The sequence below is a fragment of the Rhinoderma darwinii genome, chromosome 1 (genome assembly GCF_050947455.1).
Source record: "Rhinoderma darwinii isolate aRhiDar2 chromosome 1, aRhiDar2.hap1, whole genome shotgun sequence".
NCBI lineage: Eukaryota > Metazoa > Chordata > Amphibia > Anura > Rhinodermatidae > Rhinoderma > Rhinoderma darwinii.
In genome coordinates, this window is record NC_134687.1 from 63,502,746 (window position 1) to 63,525,511 (window position 22,766).

A 22,766-nucleotide genomic window follows, 5' to 3' on the forward strand; every position below is an offset into this window, starting at 1 on the left:
CTATGGGGCTTTATACTGTTTGGCGGCAGCTATAGGGGAATTATGCTGTGTGGGGGCAGCTGTTTGGCATTTTACAGTGTGGGAAGCCCTAGGGTGCATTATACCGTGTGTGTATGCGTGGGGTGTTGGGCTTCTGTGGGGGTATTAGGGTATGTTCACACGGCAACGCCAAATACGTCTGAAATTACGGAGCTGTTTTCAGGCGAAAACAGCTCCTGAATTTCAGACGTTTTGACAAGTACATGCGTTTTTCGCAGCGTCTTTTACAGACGTAATTGGAGCTGGTTTTCATTGGAGTCAATGAAAAATGGCTCCAATTACGTCCCAAGAAGTGACATGCCCTTCTTTGAGGCGGGCGTCTTTTTACGCGCCGTCTTTTGACAGCGGCGCGTAAAAGTACACCTCGTCTGCACAGAACATCGTAAATCCCATTGAATTCAATGGGCAGATGTTTGCAGATGGTTTTGAGACGTTTTTTCAGGAGTAATTCGAGGCGTAAAACGCCTGAATTACGTCCGTAAATAGGGCGTGTGAACATACCCTTATACTGTGTGGACTGAACTGGGTGTGTATGGGCAGGAATTGGGCGGGGTTAGAGATGTGGCTTAACGGGAAAAATTTGCCACAGCACGCCACGACAGTTGTTTCTCTTTGCAACACTTGAAAGTTGGGAGGTATGGGGCATGTATGTACAACTGTCTGGCTACTATTAGGCTGGGTTCACACACCCTATTTACAGACGTAATTCGGGCTTTTTAACCTCGAATTACGTCCGAAAATACGGCTCCAAAGCGCCGGCAAACATCTGCCCATTCATTTGAATGGGCTTTACGATGTTCTGTGCTGTCAAAAGACGGCGCGTAAAAAAGACGCCCGCGTCAAAGAAGTGCCTGTCACTTCTTGAGACGTAATTGGAGCCATTTTCCATTGACTCCATGGAAAAACAGCTCCAATTACGTCCGTAATGGACGCACGGAAAAGCGCCTGCAACATGCCATTACGTCTAAAATTCCGGAGCTGTTTTCTCCTGAAAACAGCTCCGTAATTTTAGCCGTAACAGAGGCTGCCGTGTGAACATACCCTTAGGGTATGTGCACACGATAACGACCATTACGTCTGAAATTACGGAGCTGTTTTCAGGAGAAAACAGCTCTGTAATTTCAGACGTAATTGCATGTACTCTCGTTTTGCGAGGCGTCAATTACGGCCATAATTTGGAGCTGTGCTTCATTGGAATCAATGAAAAACTGCTCAAATTACATCTCAAGAAGTGTCCTGCACTTCTTTTGACGAGCCGTCTTTTTTACGCGTCGTCGTTTGACAGCGACGTGTAAATGACAGGTCGTCGGCACAGATGTTTGCCGACGTATTTGAGCCGTATTTTCAGATGTAAATCGAGGCTTAAAACTCCTCGTTTACGTCTGAAAATAGGTCGTGTGAACCCAGCCTTAGTGTACAGGGTTATGTACCGGCATATTAATCATTTAAAAAAAATATTAAAAATATCCTTCTATGGAATTATAAAAAAAACAAAAAACAAAATGATTTTAAAAAGGTAATAAACAAAAAAAAAAACTCACATTTTTTATAATAATTTACTTTATTCATTAATATACATTGAATAAAATACTCACATTTGGTATCGTCACAACCATAGCAACCTGTTAAATAAATGTATAGCATTATCTATGATGATCAGAGGATGCTAATGATTGGTGGATGAGGAATTGCATTTTTTCTGCAATGTTTGCTAATATAAAAATGTATATAAATTAAACACAAATGCATACATAACAATAGGCACAAAAAAGTACAAGTCTTCCTGCAAAAAAAAAACAAGCCTCATAATGCTACGTCAAATAAAAAGCTATAATGTAGAGGGGAAAAACAAAAAAAAAATGTCCCGGTCCTCAAGGGGTTAAACGTTAAATAACAAACTGAAAACATGTTTTCAAGTAAAGTGAACTGTTTCCTCTACAGCCATTTTTGCGTGGCCGTGTAATGAATTCAATGCGTTTTGTCTTCAATAAAATGGCGGCTGCTCTTCTGATTCTGATGCCACTGGGGACATATACAATACATAATGAGTTTAGCTAGGAACGGAGCGGAATGTCGATGGCAAAACGTCACTCGCTTCTTCTCGTATTGATTGGCGGAGCGGTTACCATGGAAGTAAGTGACGCTCTGCTGTTTGCCGCCCCCGGTTACCCTGGGTACGCGCATGCGCAGTGCATTACTGCACGGTGTCCAGAATGAAGGTAAGGAGGGCCGAAAAATTAGGGTTCAGTCCGGGGTTCACCGTTTGTCTTCTATGGACAAAGCCGTTCTGTATATTATGAAATGTGGTGTAGACTTATGTGTGACATGTTACGTTATACAGTGGTGTGCTTAGTTATGTGCCTGTTTGTCTGGTCACAGTCATCCTGATTCTATCTGGACTTGAAAAATTTGGGGTCTACAAGTAAAAATGGCGATGCATCATAAATGACCTAAACATAGAGGAAGATCGTTAGTGATGATCGCCATCTCTGTGGCGATTATTTACGACTAATGGAAGTTTCTTTTCCGCGTGGAAGCTTATTCAAGTATCGTAGAAAATGGGAAGTTGGTGTTACGGGGTTAACCGCCCCCCTCTGAACATTGACAGACCTGGATGTCTGCGGTCTGAGTTTTTGTCCTAACAGCTAGCAGGACTGGGACTGGCGCTTGTCCCTGCTGCCCGCAGAGCACTGCGCGCCAACACAACATCTGAGAGCGCTGCCGGGCCAGATGTGGGGGGCATGTGGCTGGCATTGTTAGGGTGCAGTCACACGTGGCGTATATGACTTGTATTTCCGCAGCGTAAAAACACGATGCCGAAAACTGTATAATATCCTGTAGGAAAAATGTTCTGCAACTCGAAGACAGATTCCTTAATTTCTTGCGTCGCCAAATCTTTTTCCCATAGGCGTACATCTTCCGCAGTGTGTTTTTACGCTGCGGAAATACAAGGCAAATACGCCACCTGTGACTGCACCCTAATGTGAATGCACTGTGTCTGACACGGGTATATACACTGATATGAGGGGGCACCGCGGAGGACACTTTTCTTGGGGCCTTGTTGTACGGATGTGAACTGTGACCGGTGTGTCATCATATACATGTGTCGGTCACCATGTCCCCCCAGAGATTACAGAATTGCAGATGACTCCACAGATGTCAGTGGATTCTGAAATTGCTCAGAACATTACCACTGACTTATATGAAGTGTCACGTCGCGTCATGGAGGGAGCAGCATTTACGTGAATTGAAACGGACCAATGTCGCATTATATGACTGAACTCAATTTGTGTAACACCCTTTTAAACGGCTTATCCGAGAGTTAAAGAAGTTAAATTTGCTGCAGGATATATAATAAAAATATAAATAAATATAATTAAAAAAAAAGAAATATTACTCAAATATTAAATCCTTTACCACTACAGCACCGATGCTTCGGAGGTCCCCATCGGTCTTTGTTTATTTTCCTAGAGCGATGATGTGCTGTACATCCAGGTGACCGCTGCAGCCAATCACTGGCCTTGGCAGTCATGTGTCGTACATGCTAGCATCTCCGCTAAGGCCAGTGATTGATTGGCTGCTGCGGTCACATGGATGTACAGCATGTCATTGCTGCAGGAAAATAAACAAAGACCGATGGGGACCTCCGAAGCATCGGCGCTGCAGTGGCCGGGCATTTAGCAGGTAAGGAATATTTGTTTCTTATTTTATAAAATTTCCTGCAGCTAGATTAATTTCTTAACCCCTTAAGGACACAGCCAATTTTTTCAAATCTGACGTGTCACTTTATGTGGTGATAACTCTGGAATGCTTTTATGTATCCAAGCGATTCTGAGATTGTTTTCTCGTGACCCATTGTACTTTATGTTAGTGGTAAAATTTGGTTGATATATTAGGTGTTTATTTGTGAAAAACCCCAAAATTCAGAGAACATTTTCAAAAGTTATCATTTTTCTAAATTTAAATATATTTGCTTATAAAACAGATAGTAATACCACACAAAATAGTTACTAGTTAACATTTCCCTTATGTCTACTTTATGTTTGTATCGTTTTTTAAAAGTCTTTTTATTTTTCTAGGACGTTACAAGGCTTAGAACTTTAGCAGCAATTTCTCACATTTTCAGAGACCAGTTCAGTTCTGAAGTGGCTTTGAGGGCCTTATATATTAGAAAGTCCGCATAAATCACCCCATTTTAAAAACTAGACCCCTCAAAGTATTCAAAACAGCATTCAGAAAGTTTCTTAACCCTTTAGGCGTTTCACAGGAATTAAAGAGGCTCTGTCACCAGATTTTGCATGCCCTATCTGCTATTGCAGCAGATAGGCGCTGCAATGTAGATTACAGTAACGTTTTTATTTTTTAAAAACGAGCATTTTTGGCCAAGTTATGACCATTTTTGTATTTATGCAAATGAGGCTTGCAAAAGTACAACTGGGCATGTTTACAGTAAAAGTACAACTGGGCGTGTATTATGTGCGTACATCGGGGCGTGTTTACTACTTTTACTAGCTGGGCGCTCTGATGAGAAGTATCATCCACTTCTCTAAACAACGCCCAGCTTCTGGCAGTGCAGACACAGCGTGTTCTCGAGAGATCACGCTGTGACGTCACTCACTTCCTGCCCCAGGTCCTGCATCGTGTCGGACGAGCGAGGACACATCGGCACCAGAGGCTACAGATGATTCTGCAGCAGCATCGGCGTTTGCAGGTAAGTCGATGTAGCTACTTACCTGCAAACGCTGATGCTGCTGCAGAATCAACTGTAGCCTCTGGTGCCGATGTGGCCGACACGATTTGGGAAACTTACACCCCTCATGGAATTTATCTAGCGGTATAGTGAGCATTTTGATCCCTCTGTTTTTTTGCTGAATTTATTGGAATTAGGCAGTGAAAATTATAATCTACATTCTTCCACTAAAATATATATATTTTTTTAATTTTCACAAGGCATAAAGGAGAAAAAGCACCCCAACAATTGTAAACCCCAACAATTGTAAAGCAATTTCTCCCGAGTACGGCAATGCCCCATAAGTGGTTATAAACTGCTGTTTGGACACACGGCAGGGCTCAGAATGTCAGGAGTGCTACTTGGCGTGTAGATTTCGGTTGATTGTTTTTTGGGTGCCATGTCGCATTTGCAGAGCCCCTGAGGTACTAGTACAGTAGAAACCCCTGAGAATTTACTCCATTTTGGAAACTATACCCCTCAGGGTAATCATCTAGGGGTGTAGTGAGCATTGTGATCCCACAGGTGTTTCATAGATTGTATTAGAATAAGGGCCTGTTCACATCACCGTTCGCTTTCCGTTCCGGGGTTCCATCTGAGGTTTCCGTCGAATGAACCCCGCAACGGAAAGTGAAACTGAAACCACAGCTTCCATTTCAGTCACCATTGATAGCAATGGTGACGGAAACATCGCTAATGGTTTCTGTTCGTCACCATTCTGGCAGGTTTCCGGTTGCACCAAACACAATGATACACTGTTTTATTAAAGGAAAAAAAGAAGTAATAATAAAAAAAATTATAACACCTCTCTTTAAAGTGTAACTAAACTTTTAACTTGTCATAGTGATATGTCAGAAATTGTAATCGTGGGGGGAGGGGTTTTGAGCACAGAGACCCCCATCAATCGCTAAAGTGAAGTGGCAGAAGCGCATGATTGAATGCTGCTTCGCTTCTGATCGCCATTCCTCGGAGTGGTGTACATCGCTTGCTTGGCTTTCCGAGAAAAGCAGATCAGAAACGAAGCGGCACAACGGTCCCCTGAGCGCTTCTGCCACTTTGTTTTAGCGATCCATGGGGGTCTCAGTGCTCAGACCCCCACCGATCAAAAGTTTTTTAGAAGTTTAGTTGCACTTTAAAGGGGTTTTCCCGTGAGGGAAATTTATGACATATCCGGTGGATCCTGTCAGATAGGTTCAGTGCCCAGAGGTGGGACTCGCATCTATCTCAAGAACCGGGTACCCTAAACCCTGTTCTACCTCTTTCTGCTATCGCTGCCTCTCGGCCACTTGCTGACCATGGACTTTCCGTAACTCATAGTAGTGAATGGCAGTTATAGAAGCAGCTGTTTACGTAACTACCATTCAGTTCTATGGGACTTACGGAAACAGTGTACCAGAACCAAGCTCAGTAGATATATACATCGCCAGAACAACCTCAGTACATATATACAGTACTAGAACAAAGCTCACTACATATATACAACACCAGAACCGAGCTCACTACATAAAGACAGTACCAGATCCAAGCTCAGTACATACAGTGAAGGAAATAAGTATTTGATCCCTTGCTGATTTTGTAAGTTTGCCCACTGTCCAAGACATGAGCAGTCTAGAATTTTTAGGCTAGGTTAATTTTACCAGTGAGAGATAGATTATATAAAAAAAAAAAAAAAAAAACAGAAAATCACATTGTCAAAAGTATATATATTTATTTGCATTGTGCACAGAGAAATAAGTATTTGATCCCTTTGGCAAACAAGACTTAATACTTGGTGGCAAAACCCTTGTTGGCAAGCACAGCAGTCAGACGTTTTTTGTAGTTGATGATGAGGTTTGCACACATGTTAGATGGAATTTTGGCCCACTCCTCTTTGCAGATCACCTGTAAATCATTAAGATTTCGAGGCTGTCGCTTGGCAACTCGGATCTTCAGCTCCCTCCATAAGTTTTCGATGGTATTAAGGTCTGGAGACTGGCTAGGCCACTCCATGACCTTAATGTGCTTCTTTTTGAGCCACTCCTTTGTTGCCTTGGCTGTATGTTTTGGGTCATTGTCGTGCTGGAAGACCCAGCCACGAGCCATTTTTAATGTCCTTGTGGAGGGAAGGAGGTTGTCACTCAGGATTTGACGGTACATGGCTCCATCCATTCTCCCATTGATGCGGTGAAGTAGTCCTGTGCCCTTAGCAGAGAAACACCCCCAAAACATAATGTTTCCACCTCCATGCTTGACAGTGGGGACGGTGTTCTTTGGGTCATAGGCAGTATTTCTCTTCCTCCAAACACGGCGAGTTGAGTTAATGCCAAAGAGCTCAATTTTAGTCTCATCTGACCACAGCACCTTCTCCCAATCACTCTCAGAATCATCCAGATGTTCATTTGCAAACTTCAGACGGGCCTGTACATGTGCCTTCTTGAGCAGGGGGACCTTGCGGGCACTGCAGGATTTTAATCCATTACGGCGTAATGTGTTACCGATGGTTTTCTTGGTGACTGTGGTCCCAGCTGCCTTGAGATCATTAACAAGTTCCCCCCGTGTAGTTTTCGGCTGAGCTCTCACCTTCCTCAGGATCAAGGATACCCCACGAGGTGAGATTTTGCATGGAGCCCCAGATCGATGTCGATTGACAGTCATTTTGTATGTCTTCCATTTTCTTACTATTGCACCAACAGTTGTCTCCTTCTCACCCAGCGTCTTACTTATGGTTTTGTAGCCCATTCCAGCCTTGTGCAGGTCTATGATCTTGTCCCGGACATCCTTAGAAAGCTCTTTGGTCTTGCCCATGTTGTAGAGGTTAGAGTCAGACTGATTAATTGAGTCTGTTGACAGGAGTCTTTTATACAAGTGACCATTTAAGACAGCTGTCTTTACTGCAGGCACCAAGTTGATTTGGAGCGTGTAACTGGTCTGGAGGAGGCTGCACTCTTAATGGTTGGTAGGGGATCAAATACTTATTTCTCTGTGCACAATGCAAATAAATATATATAATTTTGACAATGTGATTTTCTGTTTTTTTTTTTTATTTTTATATAATCTATCTCTCACTGGTAAAATTAACCTAGCCTAAAAATTCTAGACTGTTCATGACTTTGACAGTGGGCAAACTTACAAAATCAGCAAGGGATCAAATACTTATTTCCTTCACTGTATGTACTGAGCTTTGTTCTGGTACTGTCTTTATGTAGTGAGCTCGGTTCTGGTGTTGTCAAATACTTATTTCCTTCACTGTATATACAGCACCAGCACAAATACAGCTCAATTTAGTTCAACCCCTGCTGTATAGGTTTTTATGGATAAAACTACAGCTCTCAGCATGGCCCGAACAATGGTAAGGATATGCTGGGAGTTACTGTTTCCCCCAAAAAAATATCATACCACCCATCATCTCGCTGCAGATCATACAGTGACTACAGTACTGATTAGAGGCAGAATAAACATTTACATTAAGTGACTTACCGGTGACTTAATTTCAGATTCTAGTTATTCTTTTTCTCTTTTCTTCTCCATCCGGTCCAGACCTCTATGACTTCTCCTGGCCATGACCCATTGTTTTCCGCTCAGATGTCTTGGGCTTCTCACTTTTCAAACATTTCTGCATTTATAAACAAAGATAAAGTTATGGTGCCGCACAATACTTCCCTATATATAATAGTACCATACACTGCACCTCAAATTATAATAACGCCATACACTGTGTCCCTGATTATAATAGCACCATACACTGTGTCCCACACACACACACACACACACACACACACACACACACATAGTGCTCCCTGTAGATAGTGCCCCACATATAGCCCCCCTGTTGATAGCGCTCTACATATAGCCCCCTGAAGATAGCGCTCTACATATAACTCCCCCTGTATATAGTGCCCTACATATAGTCCCCCTGTAGATTGTCCCAAATATAGCCCCCCACCTGTAGATACTGCCGCCTACACTTTTTAGTTGAAAACAACAAAATTTATATACTCACCGTGATCCCGTTCCCGCGCCGTCCTGTGTTAATGCAGGCCTGCTCTCTTCTGAGCAGGTCTGCTGCGGCTGAGCGACGCCATCGCCCCGCTTGCGTCGTTGAATGGCGCTGACTGGCAGGGCAGAATTACATGCCCCGTCAATCAGCGCCCTTCAACAATGGAATCGGTGTGATGACGTCATCGCGCCGCTACTATAGTTGATTGGCAGGGCAGAATGATTTCCCCCGCCAATCAGCGCCTTTCAACAAGTTGAAAGGCGCTGATTGGCGGGACAACTCATTCTCCCCTGCCAATCAGCCTCATTGTAAGGCGCTGAATGGTCGGGCACGGAACGTACCCGGCCATTCAGCGCTTATGCAAATACACGCAGGTACAGTTAGTGCAGGAGGGGGTAGCGGCGGCTGGTTTCAGTTGCGCCGCCGCCCCCTCAGAGAGACAGCAGGCCGGACGGTGCGGCCCTATTTCCTCTCAGTCCGCCCCTCCTCCCTATTAGCGGCACTGGCGCGCTGCAATGTGTTTTTCTTTAAATTATGTGCGGTTCGGGCCCATATGATAATCCGCCACTGATGTAAACTGCTGTTTGGGCATGCTGCAGGGCTCAGAAGGGAGGGAGCGCCATTTGGCTTTTGAAGCACAGATTTTGCTTAGTGGTCGTTTTGTTTGGGGTTTTGCTGGTATTTCAGTTTATGATGTGGGGGCATATGTAATCTGTGTGGAGTACATCAGGGTATATGTAATCTGTGCGGAGTACATCAGGATATATGTAATCTGTGCGGAGTACATCAGGGTATATGTAATCTGTGCGGAGTACATCAGGGTATATGTAAGCTATGCAGAGTACATCGGGGTATATGTAAGCTATGCAGAGTACATCGGGGTATATGTAAGCTGTGCGGAGTACATCAGGGTATATGTAAGCTGTGCAGAGTACATCAGGGTATATGTAAGCTGTGCGGTGTACATCAGGGTATATGTAAGCTGGGAGGAGTACATCAGGGTATATGTAAGCTGTGCAGAGTACATCAGGGTATATGTAAGCTGTGCAGAGTACATCAGGGTATATGTAAGCTGTGCAGAGTACATCAGGGTATATGTAAGCTGTGCGGTGTACATCAGGGTATATGTAAGCTGGGAGGAGTACATCAGGGTATATGTAATATGTGAGGAGTACATCAGGGTATATGTAAGCTGTGCGGTGTACATTAGGGTATAATAATGCGGTAACGAAATAATAATTCATATATATGTGGCCGGTGTCGCACTGATAAATAAAAAAATCGTATCCGTTTTTGGAACGATCTGCACATTTTGAATCGCCATATTCTGAGAGCCAGAACTTTTTTATTTTTTCCTCCACCGGAGCTGTGTGAGGGCTTATTTGTTGCAGGACAATCTGTAGATTTCACTGGTACCATTTTGGGGTACATACGATTTTTTGATCACTTTTTATTTCCTTTTTTGGCAAGCAAGGTGACAACAAAAACAGCAATTCTGATGTTTTTATTCTTTTTTTTACGGCGTTCCCCATGCGCTATAAATTACAATTTTACTTTATTCTCCGGGTCGGTAGGATTACGGCGATACAATATGTATATCGGTTTTTTTAATGTTTTGCAGCGTCTGCACAATAAAATCACTTTTGTTTCAAATAATTGATTTTTTGTGTCGCCATATTCTGAGAGTGATAACTTTTTTTTATTTTTCCGTCAAAAAAGCTGTGGGAGGGCTTGTTTTGCAGGACGGGCTGTAGTTTTTAATTCTGTAATTTTGGGGTACATGCAACTTTTAGATCCCTTTTTTTTAAATTCTGTTTTGGGAGGGGTAGTGACTAAAAAAACAGCGATTCTGGAATTGGTTTTGTTTTTTTACGGTGTTCACCATGCGGGTTAAATAGCATGATATTTTTATAGTTCGGGTCGTTACGGACGCGGTGATACCACATATGTGTACTTTTTTTTTTTTTTTATGTTTTCCGTTTTTTCTTTTAATAAAAGACTGCTTATGGGAAAAAAGGCTGTTATATTTTTTTTACTTTTTTTTACAACATTTTTATGAACTTGTTTTAAAAAATTTTTTGCCCCACTATGGGACTTGAAGGCATGAAACCCTGATCGCTATTCTAATACACTGCACTACCTACATAGTGCAGTGTGTTAGAGCTGTCAGCTATTCTCTGACAGCAAGCCTATTAGGCTTCGCCTCCCGGCAGGGCCTGACAGGCTTCCGTACTAGGAAGCCATTGTTAGGCTACGGTTGCCGTAGCAACCATAGGGTGCGATCTAACCACCTAGATGCAGCGATCGCTGCATCTAAGGGGTTAATCGGCCATATCGGAGCCTAGCTCCGGTCCTGGTCGTTACAGCGGGGTGTCGGACAGCCGATACCCGGCGGTGATCTCGCTGGCTTAGCTTCTGAGCCAGCTCCATCACATAAACATTCTCAAGGAGCTGTGATTGGTCAGTCTGTTGTGACTGACCAATGACCGCGATCGCCGGCCGGGGACCGCTGTGATTGGTCCCCTGCCGTCTTACTGTGCCGATCAACTGTCATAAACAGTTGATGGCCCAGTTCTGTCACCCTGTCCTTTGACAGGGTGACAGTTTTTAGCCAGGATGCATCGGTACGCCCCGGTGCCTTAAAGCACTGCAATACAGGACGTACCGGTGCGTCCTGGTGTTGCAAGGGGTTAAAGGGTAATTAAACATCTAAAAAACTTTTGACCTGTCATAGTGACATCAGAAGTTTTGATCGGTAGAGGTCCGAGCACTGAGACCCCCACTGATCACTAAGGCCTTATTCACACGAACGTGTATTACGTCCGTGATACAATCACGCGTGTCTCACGGACCTATGTTAGTGAATGGGGCCGTTCAGACAGTCCGTGAATTTCCCGCAGCGTATGTCCGCTGCGTTAAACTCACGACACGTCCTATACTTGCCAATTTTTCGCAGTCAATGGGTGCGTGAAAATCGTGCACGGCACACGGAGGCACTTCCGTGTGCCGCGCCTGATTCGCGCTACAGTTGAAAAATAAATGAATGAAAACATAAAAGCACCTCCTGCTTTTATGTTTATAAACATAAAAACCGAGTGTCATAAGCATGGCATATGTGTGAAAATCACACGGCCACGCAGCACATACTGATGACACACGCAACTGCAACGTGCAAAAAATGCAGTGTTTTTTGCGCGCGCAAAACGCACACGTTCGTGTGAATTAGGCCTAAATCGAGGGGACAGAAGCGCTCGGGTGAGTTCTGTCCAGCTTCGTTTCTGATCAGGTTTACTCGGAAATTGAAGCGAGCGGTGTATAGACTCATAGACTTTCTATTTAGCCCGTACACCGATCTGAGGAAAGCTGATCAGAAACAAAGCGTCACAGCGCTCGCCCAAGCGATTCTGCCGTTTCGCTTTAGAGATCAGTGGGGGGGTCTCGGCACTATGAAATGTCAAAAGTTTTTTAAGAGTTTAGTTACACTTTAAACTCTCAAACATACCCTTTAAATGTTATATTAGAGAATTGCTTAATGAGCAATTACCTAATACAATTTTTAGAAATACTTTGCGGGAGCGATCCAGTAATAAGCCTCTATGTAAACAGCTTGTGTATTTCACTGATGGCGTATATTGGGTAGCGGTGAAAGGGTGCGCTGTCACCGATTCACTGCCCGGGTTCTGAGTGGTCACATGGGAGCGGCTTCTAGTAATCACTCTATGAAGAGAGGAGCCTATAAGCAGGTTAACATATAACATGTAATGGGGATTGTAAGGCCCTGTTCACACAGAGTTTTTTTACACGTTTTTTGACGCGGCCGAAAATGCCTCCCATTGATTTCAATGGGAGGCGGAGGCGTTTTTTCTTTTTTCCCTGTGTGCGTAAAAAACGTTTTGCGGGAAAAAGAAGCGACATGCCCTATTTTCGGACGTTTACGTCTCTGACCTCCCATTGACATCAATGCGAGGCAGAGAAAGCGCACTTCTCTGTGTTTTTGCCCGCGGGGCTCAATGGCCGCGGGCGAAAAATGCGGCAAACGGCGTGCAGGCAAATCAAAATCCAGACGGAATTTTGATTAAGTATTTTCTGCCTGCAAAAAACTCAGTGTGAACAGGGCCTAATTGTTCATCATTAATCGCTTGCACTTTTTGTCAATTTTGCCTTTGATAATAAAAATATTTTCTAAACGTTTCTGTTTTTCAGCGAGTGTTTTCATTGACAGAAAAGGGATTACTCGGTCATTCCATTCAGTATGTATGGCAGAAGACTTTAGGAAATTACATTGTAGTCACCGGGTAAGCAGATCATTCTGATGTGATTCTTCTATTTTCCTCTATTTTTACCCCTATAACATTATATTTAGGGAATGGCTTCCTTTTTGAGCAGGAGTGATGTGATAACAACCCGCAGGGCTACTAGTAATATTCAATTCACCCACATTGCCCTGCAGGAGGCGTCAACAAGACATAGGGTCCTATACAACATGTTGCTTTCCCACATTCCCATGCATGTCCATGCGGATTTATTAAGCCGGTTGGTTCTCTGGACAGTGACTGCGGGAAATTCGAGGGACTGCTGCTGCAGGAACACTTCACCATTATAGAAAATAATTTCCTTTAGAAAGTATTTAAAAAAAATAAAAAAATACTCTGGCTGTCTGGGCGCTACGTAAATGTGCATTGGTCTCAATGGTGCCATGTAAAGCTGAAGGCACCAGCCCGCTAAAAAGGAGTCCTCCACAGTGGGAAACTCTATAATTAGCCTTATAGATTGCAAATAATCTGGAGTGGTCCCATGCAGAAAAAAGTTTATTTTTCAAATACATTGATGCCTATCTCAATCCCTATCATCGAATGTAGGATTTCTTCCATTTGGTCTTAAAACAGCACTGTGAAATGCATTAGAAAGGCTGTTGTTCTGAAACGACACGTTGACCTTTGTATTTCTACAGAGCGGATCACACTGTGAAAATCTATGATCGCCATGGCCAGAAGAAGGATGAAATTAATTTGCCCGGGTGAGTAATGTTACTTCTGTGATGATTTGTAGGCAGAGCTTTTATCTTGCGTGAGTTTGGATTTTGTAATTAATATTTATTTTCTTTTTAGTGCATGTTATTCTATGGACTGGGACAAAGACGGCAACGCACTGGCCATTGTTGCTGAAAAATCGAGTTCCATCTACATGTGGGACTCCAATACATGTAAAACAAGCCAGTTAGACAGTGGCATGAGGTTAGATTTCCCCTCTCATTCTTTCACTGTAATTATACATACATTATACTGTGGCCATCTACATAAAAAAGTTGAGTAATTTTGCACATTCTTTGCTGTCCTTATATTGTACTGATACTGAATTACAGTGTGTAATGTAGTCCAGAGCTGTATTCACAATTCTGCAGTCTTCTGAGCAGAAATCTAACAACACTCCTTGCTAACTCAATGGTGGAGTTTTATTAAATAGTTGTCCATAGCAACCAATGAGGCTGCTAATTTCATTTTCTATTTTCCCCAACGTGGACACAGAGCTTGCTTGTGCCTGTGATTTGCATTATGGGAAGTGTAGTCTTTACATCAGGCATAAAATAATCAGATGTTGGGAATAAAATAACTATGCCCATGAATTATAGGAATTTACTCGGCTGTTAGCAACCAGCTGAAGAGTTAAAGGGGTTGGCCAGGAATACATTGTATTTTTATTTTAACCTAATGTGACATGTACAATTACTTTCTAATATAATGTTTTATATATCGCAGCGTTACCTACTTATAATTTGCGGTCACGTGACCGCACCCAGAGTAAATTTTTATTTTCCGGTGACGTTCCGTGTCTTTGCTCAGCCAGCACTTCCGGCTGAACAAAGGCACGGTGCGTCATCAACTACATTTACAGGCAGTGGGCCGGGCAGATGTTTCATGAGCTCTTCAGAGCTCGGCCTCTGGTCCCACTGCCTGTAGACACAGTTGATGACGCGCCGTGCCTCTGTTCAGTCGGAAGTGCTGGTTGAGCAAAGACACGGAGCGTCATCAATCATAGTACACACCCCCTCTTCCTCCTGTCTCATCGTAGCAAACCGAGCAATGCCCCAAATTGTGCCAATGGTCACAGTGACTGATATAATAAACCAGAAAGAGAAGAAAAGTCACGACCAAGTATTTGCAAAATTACAAACAATCTTTATTTCAGTCAAAAATACACAGAAAAAACACATTACAACTATACACAGTAAAAAGAATGAACCCTCATAAAGAGATGGAATCCGAACATGAAAGCAGCCTGGTCCCCCTGATGTTAAATTGGTCACAAGATCCCACAAAGAGCATAAATCAATATTATTAGGCAGGTGCTAAGCATAGTACATTTGCACAGATAGATACCTAATAAAATACATGCAAAGTGCAGTCATAGGCAAACTAATGAGCAGTATACCTACACCTACGTAGTGGAAAATGAGCAGGAGATCAGGACCGGGAGCGGAGACCGCTGCCACACCTCCTCCTCCTTCACTCCTGGAGCTCCCGCACTGATGACACGCCGTGCCTCTGTTCAGCCGGAAGTGTTGGCTGATCAAAGACACGGAGCGTCGGCTCTCCTAGTACATGCCCCCTGCTCCTTCTACTCTATGATGTAGAAGGAGGAGGGGGCGGAGTTGTTATTCCTCATTCTCCACGCGCCTCGATGGTTACATAAATACAGGGTTGATGTGGTTAAATGACCCCCATCATCCCTGTGTATTACCCCCAACATCCCTGTGTATTACCCCCAACATCCCTATGTATTACCCCCAACATCCCTGTGTATTACCCCCCACATTCCTTTATATAACCCCCATCCCCCTGTGTGATAATTACTGGGTGTGTGTCTCCTAAGAAATATTGCTTTTCATATTGTTTTCACTAAGGATATTCTGACTTCTCTTGCTGTTTAATTCGTTTTTTTCTGTTCCGTCATGGGAGCAGAAAAATGGAATTCAAGCTGTGACTAATCCGTCACACAACGGACACCAAGGGCACCTGACGGACCCCATTGATTTATAATGGAGTCAGTCAGGTTCCATCATGGTGTCCATCGTTTTGCAGGAAAAAATGTAGCTGAATGCTGCGCTATTTTTTTCTGTCAAATTTGACGGAATCTGCAACGGATGCTCCGAACTGAGGCTCCAACGCAGATGTGAACACAGCCTTCCTCTAATTTCTGATTTTGTTTTTACTGTACCCTCTGAATAGTAAAGTACTTCTTAACATGTTGCCGCTCTTGTTAGACTATTCTTATTAGACACATGATAAAGTACAGATGGTAGATATCCTCCATAAGGCCCCATGCACACGACCGTGCCCGCGGTTTCGGGCACGGCCGGCCGCCGACTGTTACCCGCATTTTCGGGGCGTGCTCCCATACATAGTATGGGAGCACGGCCCGCAAAATGCAAAAGAACGGACATGTTCCATCATTTTGGGAACATTTCTACGGCACGACACCCATCTGTAGCGCTATGGAAAGTTGTCCGCATTCAATGAAAGTGAACGGGTCCATTTTTGCGGACCGCAATTGCGGTCCGCAAAAACTGAGGTTTTTTACGTTCGTGTGCATGGGGCCTAAGATGAATAGAACTATAGTATGTGGACAGGTCTCCTGCATTGTTTGTCCAAATAGCGCAAAAATAGTTTTTGTGTTTAGATAATGGCAGCTAACAAAGAATACAGCGGACTCATAGTTATGAGTACACTGTATTCATGAGAGCGCTCCCCCCACCTCCTCCTGCCCCTCTCACCAGATACACTGCAGCCGTCAGTCACTAGTGAGAGGGATGAGGATAGCGCACCTCCCGCCCCTCTCACCAGATACACAGCTGCCGTCAGTCACTAGTGAGAGGGATGAGGATAGCGCACCTCCCGCCTCCTCCTGCCCCTCTCACCAGATACACAGCTGCCGTCAGTCACAAGTGAGAGGGATGAGGATAGCGCACCTCCCGCCTCCTCCTGCCTCTCACCAGATACACTGCTGCCGTCAGTCACTAGTGAGAGGCATGAGGATAGCGCACCTCCCGCCTCTCACCAGATACACAGCTGCCGTCAGTCACTAGTGAGAGGGATGAGGATAGCACACCTCCCGCCTCCTCCTGCCCCTCTCACCAGATACACAGCTGCCGTCAGTCACTAGTGAGAGGGATGAGGATAGCGCACCTCCCGCCTCTCACCAGATACACAGCTGCCGTCAGTCACTAGTGAGAGAGATGAGGATAGCGCACCTCTCGCCTCCTCCTGCCTCTCACCAGATACACAGCTGCCGTCAGTCACTAGTGAGAGGGATGAGGATAGCGCACCTCCCGCCTCCTCCTGCCCCTCTCACCAGATACACAGCTGCCGTCAGTCACTAGTGAGAGGGATGAGGATAGCGCACCTCCCACCTCCTCCTGCCTCTCACCAGATACACAGCTGCCGTCAGTCACTAGTTAGAGGGATGAGGATAGCACACCTCCCGCCTCCTCCTGCCCCTCTCACCAGATACACAGCAGCCGTCAGTCACTAGTGAGAGGGATGAGGATAGCGCACCTCCCACCTCCTCCTGCCTCTCACCAGATACACAGCTGCCGTCAGTCACTAGTGAGAGGGATGAGGATAGCGCACCTCCCGCCTCCTCCTGCCTCTCACCAGATACACAGCTGCCGTCAGTTACTAGTGAGAGGGATGAGGATAGCGCACCTTCCGCCTCCTCCTGCCTCTCACCAGATACACAGCTGCCGTCAGTCACTAGTGAGAGGGATGAGGATAGCGCACCTTCCGCCTCCTCCTGCCCCTCTCACCAGATACACAGCTGCCGTCAGTCACTAGTGAGAGGGATGAGGATAGCGCACTTCCCGCCTCCTCTTGCCATCTCACCCGAAACACAGAAGCCGTCAGTCACTGGCGAGAGGGATGAGCGCTCATTTCATGGATACAGCAAACTCTATTATCTGTCTATGAGTCTGCTATATTGTCTGTTCGATTTTATTAGCTAAAAGCACACATTTTTTTTGTCCTGTTTGAACGGACCTGTCCCCATAATATACAGCCCTTAATAAAGCAGCATATTCAGGTGACAGATCCGCTTTAAACTGATAATGAAACAAATGTGTGGATAAAAGGATAGCCACATTATACACATACTGAGGACCTTCAGTTTTTCGCAGTTACTACATTTATAATTAATATTTCTTTACTTTATGTTAGAGATCAAATGTCTTTCCTGCTCTGGTCAAAGACGAGTTCATTGCTAGCTGTGGGAACATCCAAAGGAAACCTGCTGGTTTATAATCTACAAACATCTAGGAAAGTACCTGTCCTGGGTAAGCTGCTGTACATGTCTGAAAACAATCCCATTTATGATGAGGATGTGTGTAATGTTTATAACTCTAAATATCTACAAATGTATTGAGTTTTTATCTCAACAGTTTAACATCATGTAAGAAAACCCTGCTGCTGATGTATAATACGTTATGTCGGAGCCATGTAATACATTATGTCAAAGCCATATCAAAATAAGATTTTGGAGGTCATATAGAATAAAATTGCAAATAATAACGTTTTGCAGTTAAATCCTCAAAAGAAAGCCCATATCCCGGGTGATCAGCTGATAACTGCGGCTCACATCCCGGGTGATCAGCTGATAACTGCGGCTCTAGCTGCAGTAATACCCTGTGATCAGCTGAAAATGGCAGGAAAGCTGCAGATGGTCTCATTCACATTGGTTGACTATGTAATACATGATCGCACCATAGCCAGAGATTCTTTGCAATGGCTCTCTACTCTGGCTTATTAAAGGGGTGTCCCAAATGAAGACATAATAGAGCATAAGGAAAGCGGTTGTCCAGACCACCTTTAAAACTGAGAAAATGAGTTTGAAATCTGACTTGTTGCCATGTGTAATAGTGTTGGTTTTGTCTCTGCCTTAAAAGTGCAGTGCAGATTGCCTAATGATTCCTCTCAACCAACGACCTCGCAATTTGAACTTCAAGGGGCCGTCTCGTGGGTGCAGCTGCGCCTTCTAGCATCTCTGAATTAGGGTTCCTTAAGGTCACCATACACAGTAGACAATAGTTTAAGAAAGTGAACGCTCTCGTTTAAATGACGGGTTACATCGTAATCTCGTGAGATTACGCTTGCCTTGCTGTAAATATCACACAGACACTACAGAAGTGTCAGGATTGTGAATAGACATCACGTCTTGGCTGGAGGTAATGTATATTCACTGTCAGGAAACTTGAGTAACATTATAGTGTGTGTATGTGGCTGCACATAGCGAAATAGCTGTATCGCTATGTGCTGTGTAAATGAATGGGGAGAAGTGTATGACGCTGATTGGTCACTGATTTGTCAGCGTCATACACTTCTCTCCACAACGCCCACTTGGTCATTTAGTAAAACACGCCCAGTTGTCCATTAAGAAACTCATTAGCATAAAGCTAATATAGGTCATAACTCCATCAAAAATGATCGTTTTTTCTAAATAAAAAACACTGTTGTAATCTACATTACAGCCCCGATCATATTATGTACAAGATAGGCCACTTATAATGTGGTGACAGAACCTCTTTAAGCAAACGATCGTTACAACCAACCGATGGCCGACGGAAATCTAAAAAAAACTATTTGGCTGTTCGACCACGAATGATCGTTTTGAAAATGACAACCCACAGGGGAGGGTTACATCACTTCCAGCCATACATCAGCCGATAATTTTCTTGTCCCATCGGACATGCATGGGCACATTTCACGAATATAACTGCCAACATGATCGGAAATGTGTTTCAGGATGTCGGCTTAACGAATATTCTTTAAACGAACGATTGTCCTACTGCGTGTATGGCCTCCTTTATAGACCTATATGCAAAGGAGTTTGTGAAGAATTCTATCATCTTGATGTATCCCTTGGTGCAACATTCACTGAATAATTTGATAAGTTGTTGTTCTCACATGAAATCTAATAAACCTGTAATGTATTTTCCTGCAGGTAAACACACCAGACGCATCACTTGTGGTTGCTGGAGCTCTCAGAATTTATTGGCTCTGGGCGGTGAAGATAAAATGATTACTATCAGTAATCAGGAGGGGGATACAATCCGACAAGTATGTCATAAATATCCACAACTAAGAAAGAAAAAAAAAGGACAAAGCGCACATAGTGCATGAACCAGTAATTACAAATAGAATGAGAAGCTGTCGTCAAATGTGCTGACCTGGTATAGTTCTGCTAGGAGCATAACATCCAAAAAAGCGTACTCCAATAATCCACCTAAGTGGAATGGTTAGGGTGAGCTTGCAGCCCAAATTCCAATCCGAAAGCCGTAGTAGCCTCGATGTGTATAATGAAGATATTTGGGGAAAAAGCGGAATATTCAAGGGCGATGATTAACCTGATGAAGGGGCCAGTTCAGCCTTGAAACGCGTCGTTTTTATCTGTACAATTGAAACTTAGTTTGACTACGGCTGCGCCCTTGAATATTCCGCTTTTTCTCCAAATTTCTTCAATAAATATCCAAAACAAATTCTTATCCTACACAGTCCAATTTGTACTATAATTAAACAAATTAGTTTCTGTTTTTTTAACTACCTACGTGCACAAAATTTATATTTCCTGACATGTCATAGAGTCAAATAAAAATATAGCATCTGTTGTGGTACGGACGCTGAGACGCCCACCACCCACAAGAGCGAAAGTGTACTTCCAAACGCCATGCCCCTTTGGTTCCCAGAAGCTTCACTCTTTAATGACACTATGGAGCCATTGATTGAAATGACCTCTTTCTCAAATGAGACTGGTACAGATCTCATGCACATAGGCGTATTTGTAGTCCATATCACATGGATCCTCAATACGGTGTCACTGATGCATACCCCATGATGCATGGTGAGTCCTTATTAAAAAAAAATTGGTGTATTCTCAGTCACATGCAGGCCAGAGTTCTCCCCTAAAAGCACTGAGGAAAAGTTGATCTGTGAAACGGAACTTCACTCAGAACAATGTGGTGATACAGAGCGCAATACAATTTAGTTTTACACACCGTTTTATGAGCCAAAATACACAAACTTGTGTGCTTAATGCCGAAGGGCCCTTCCACCCTGGTAGGTATTTGCCGGTAAACGAGTGCCGAGCGGCAATGTAGCACATCGATCGGCGGTCAATTGACATGGAGCAATCGTTGAACTGTATGGAGATGAATGAGATAGTTTGTACCCATACAGTTTCCATGATTGTCGGCAGCACGTCCACTGTTTATACAGAGAGATGTGCTGCCAACAATGACTTTTAGCACCGCATGAAAGATGCCATCAGCCGACAAATGAGTGTTTGCTCGCTGGGCCCTTTAACACGGACCGATGATCGGAACGAGCGTTTCATTCCCTGATCATCAGCCCATGTAAAACGGCCTTTATTCCAGAAAAAATTCTGTATTTTGCTGTAAATCTCTCCCGTGCAACGTGGATATGTTGTATAGACTTCTTTATAAACCAGAGTATATACAGCAGGTATATAGAAGAAGCTATAGACCAATTTTTGTTCAAAATAAATTGGAATAAAAGTCCACATTCAGGTGGGAAGTTCAACTCCCTATCCAATATCATAACTTCAGCAGGTGTTTTCCGTTTTAAAAAAATATTAGTAAACTTTCTTTTTGCTGTGCAGACCACTGTGAGGATGGAACCGAGCGACATTCAATTCTCGGTGATGAAGACCGATGAGCGGGCGTCCCCAGGAGAAAGCACTGTAATATACAACTTTCCTCATGAACTTCCATTTACATCTTGTTAAATATAAAACCGATAATAAACTGTGATTCAATGACGACTGTATGAGGAGCCCCATTTACAGGACTTGGGAGGGTCAGTTATGTTGCACTAGATGCTGCTTTCTTCTATTAGCTGAATTGCTCCTGCTTGTTAAAGAGGCTCTGTCACCAGATTTTGCAGCCCCTATCTGCTATTGCAGCAGATAGGCGCTGCAATGTAGATTACAGTAACGTTTTTATTTTTAAAAAACGAGCATTTTTGGCCAAGTTATGACCATTTTCGTATTTATGCAAATGAGGCTTGCAAAAGTACAACTGGGCGTGTTGAAAAGTAAAAGTACAACTGGGCGTGTATTATGTGCGTACATCGGGGCGTGTTTACTACTATTACTAGCTGGGCGTTGTGTATAGAAGTGTCATCCACTTCTCTTCACAACGCCCAGCTTCTGGCAGTGCAGCACTGTGACGTCACTCACAGGTCCTGCATCGTGTCGGCACCAGAGGCTACAGTTGATTCTGCAGCAGCATCAGCATTTGCAGGTAAGTAGCTACATCGACTTACCTGCAAACGCCGATGCTGCTGCAGAATCATCTGTAGCCTCTGGTGCCGACACGATGCAGGACCTGTGAGTGACGTCACAGTGCTGCACTGCCAGAAGCTGGGCGTTGTGAAGAGAAGTGGATGACACTTCTATACACAACGCCCAGCTAGTAAAAGTAGTAAACACGCCCCGATGTACGCACATAATACACGCCCAGTTGTACTTTTACTTTTCAACACGCCCAGTTGTACTTTTGCAAGCCTCATTTGCATAAATACGAAAATGGTCATAACTTGGCCAAAAATGCTCGTTTTTTAAAAATAAAAACGTTACTGTAATCTACATTGCAGCGCCTATCTGCTGCAATAGCAGATAGGGGTTGCAAAATCTGGTGACAGAGCCTCTTTAAGGGATTAATTCAGCGAGGAGGTTTATATTATGTCAAATATAAACAAAGGTGAACTTTCACCTTTAACCCCTTAATACCGAAGGTATTTTAAACCTTGATCGAGCAATTTTTTACGTTTTTTCATCGTCTCATTCAAAGATCTATAACTTTTTTTATTTTTGCATCGACATAGCTGTATAAGGACTTTTTTTTTTGCGGGACAAGTATTTTATAATAGCACAATTTTTGGGTACATATAATTTATTGATTAACTGTTTAATAACTTTTTTAGTGGGGTACTGGAAAAAATACAGAAATGTCGCCAT

General features: G+C 43.6%; 1 protein-coding gene across 1 annotated transcript in view; it reads left to right on the forward strand.

Annotated features, from left to right (window-relative positions):
- The first annotated feature begins 2,159 nt into the window (after positions 1 to 2,159).
- Positions 2,160 to 22,766, forward strand: part of WDR19 (WD repeat domain 19) — a 62,073-nt gene continuing 41,466 nt past the window's right edge. The window contains exons 1-7 of the mRNA XM_075859193.1: positions 2,160 to 2,258; positions 12,948 to 13,039; positions 13,696 to 13,761; positions 13,853 to 13,978; positions 17,954 to 18,069; positions 19,734 to 19,849; positions 21,408 to 21,488. Of these exons, the coding sequence (XP_075715308.1) occupies positions 2,253 to 2,258; positions 12,948 to 13,039; positions 13,696 to 13,761; positions 13,853 to 13,978; positions 17,954 to 18,069; positions 19,734 to 19,849; positions 21,408 to 21,488 (603 nt within the window). The 5' untranslated portion in view covers positions 2,160 to 2,252. The remainder of the gene's footprint in view (positions 2,259 to 12,947; positions 13,040 to 13,695; positions 13,762 to 13,852; positions 13,979 to 17,953; positions 18,070 to 19,733; positions 19,850 to 21,407; positions 21,489 to 22,766) is intronic.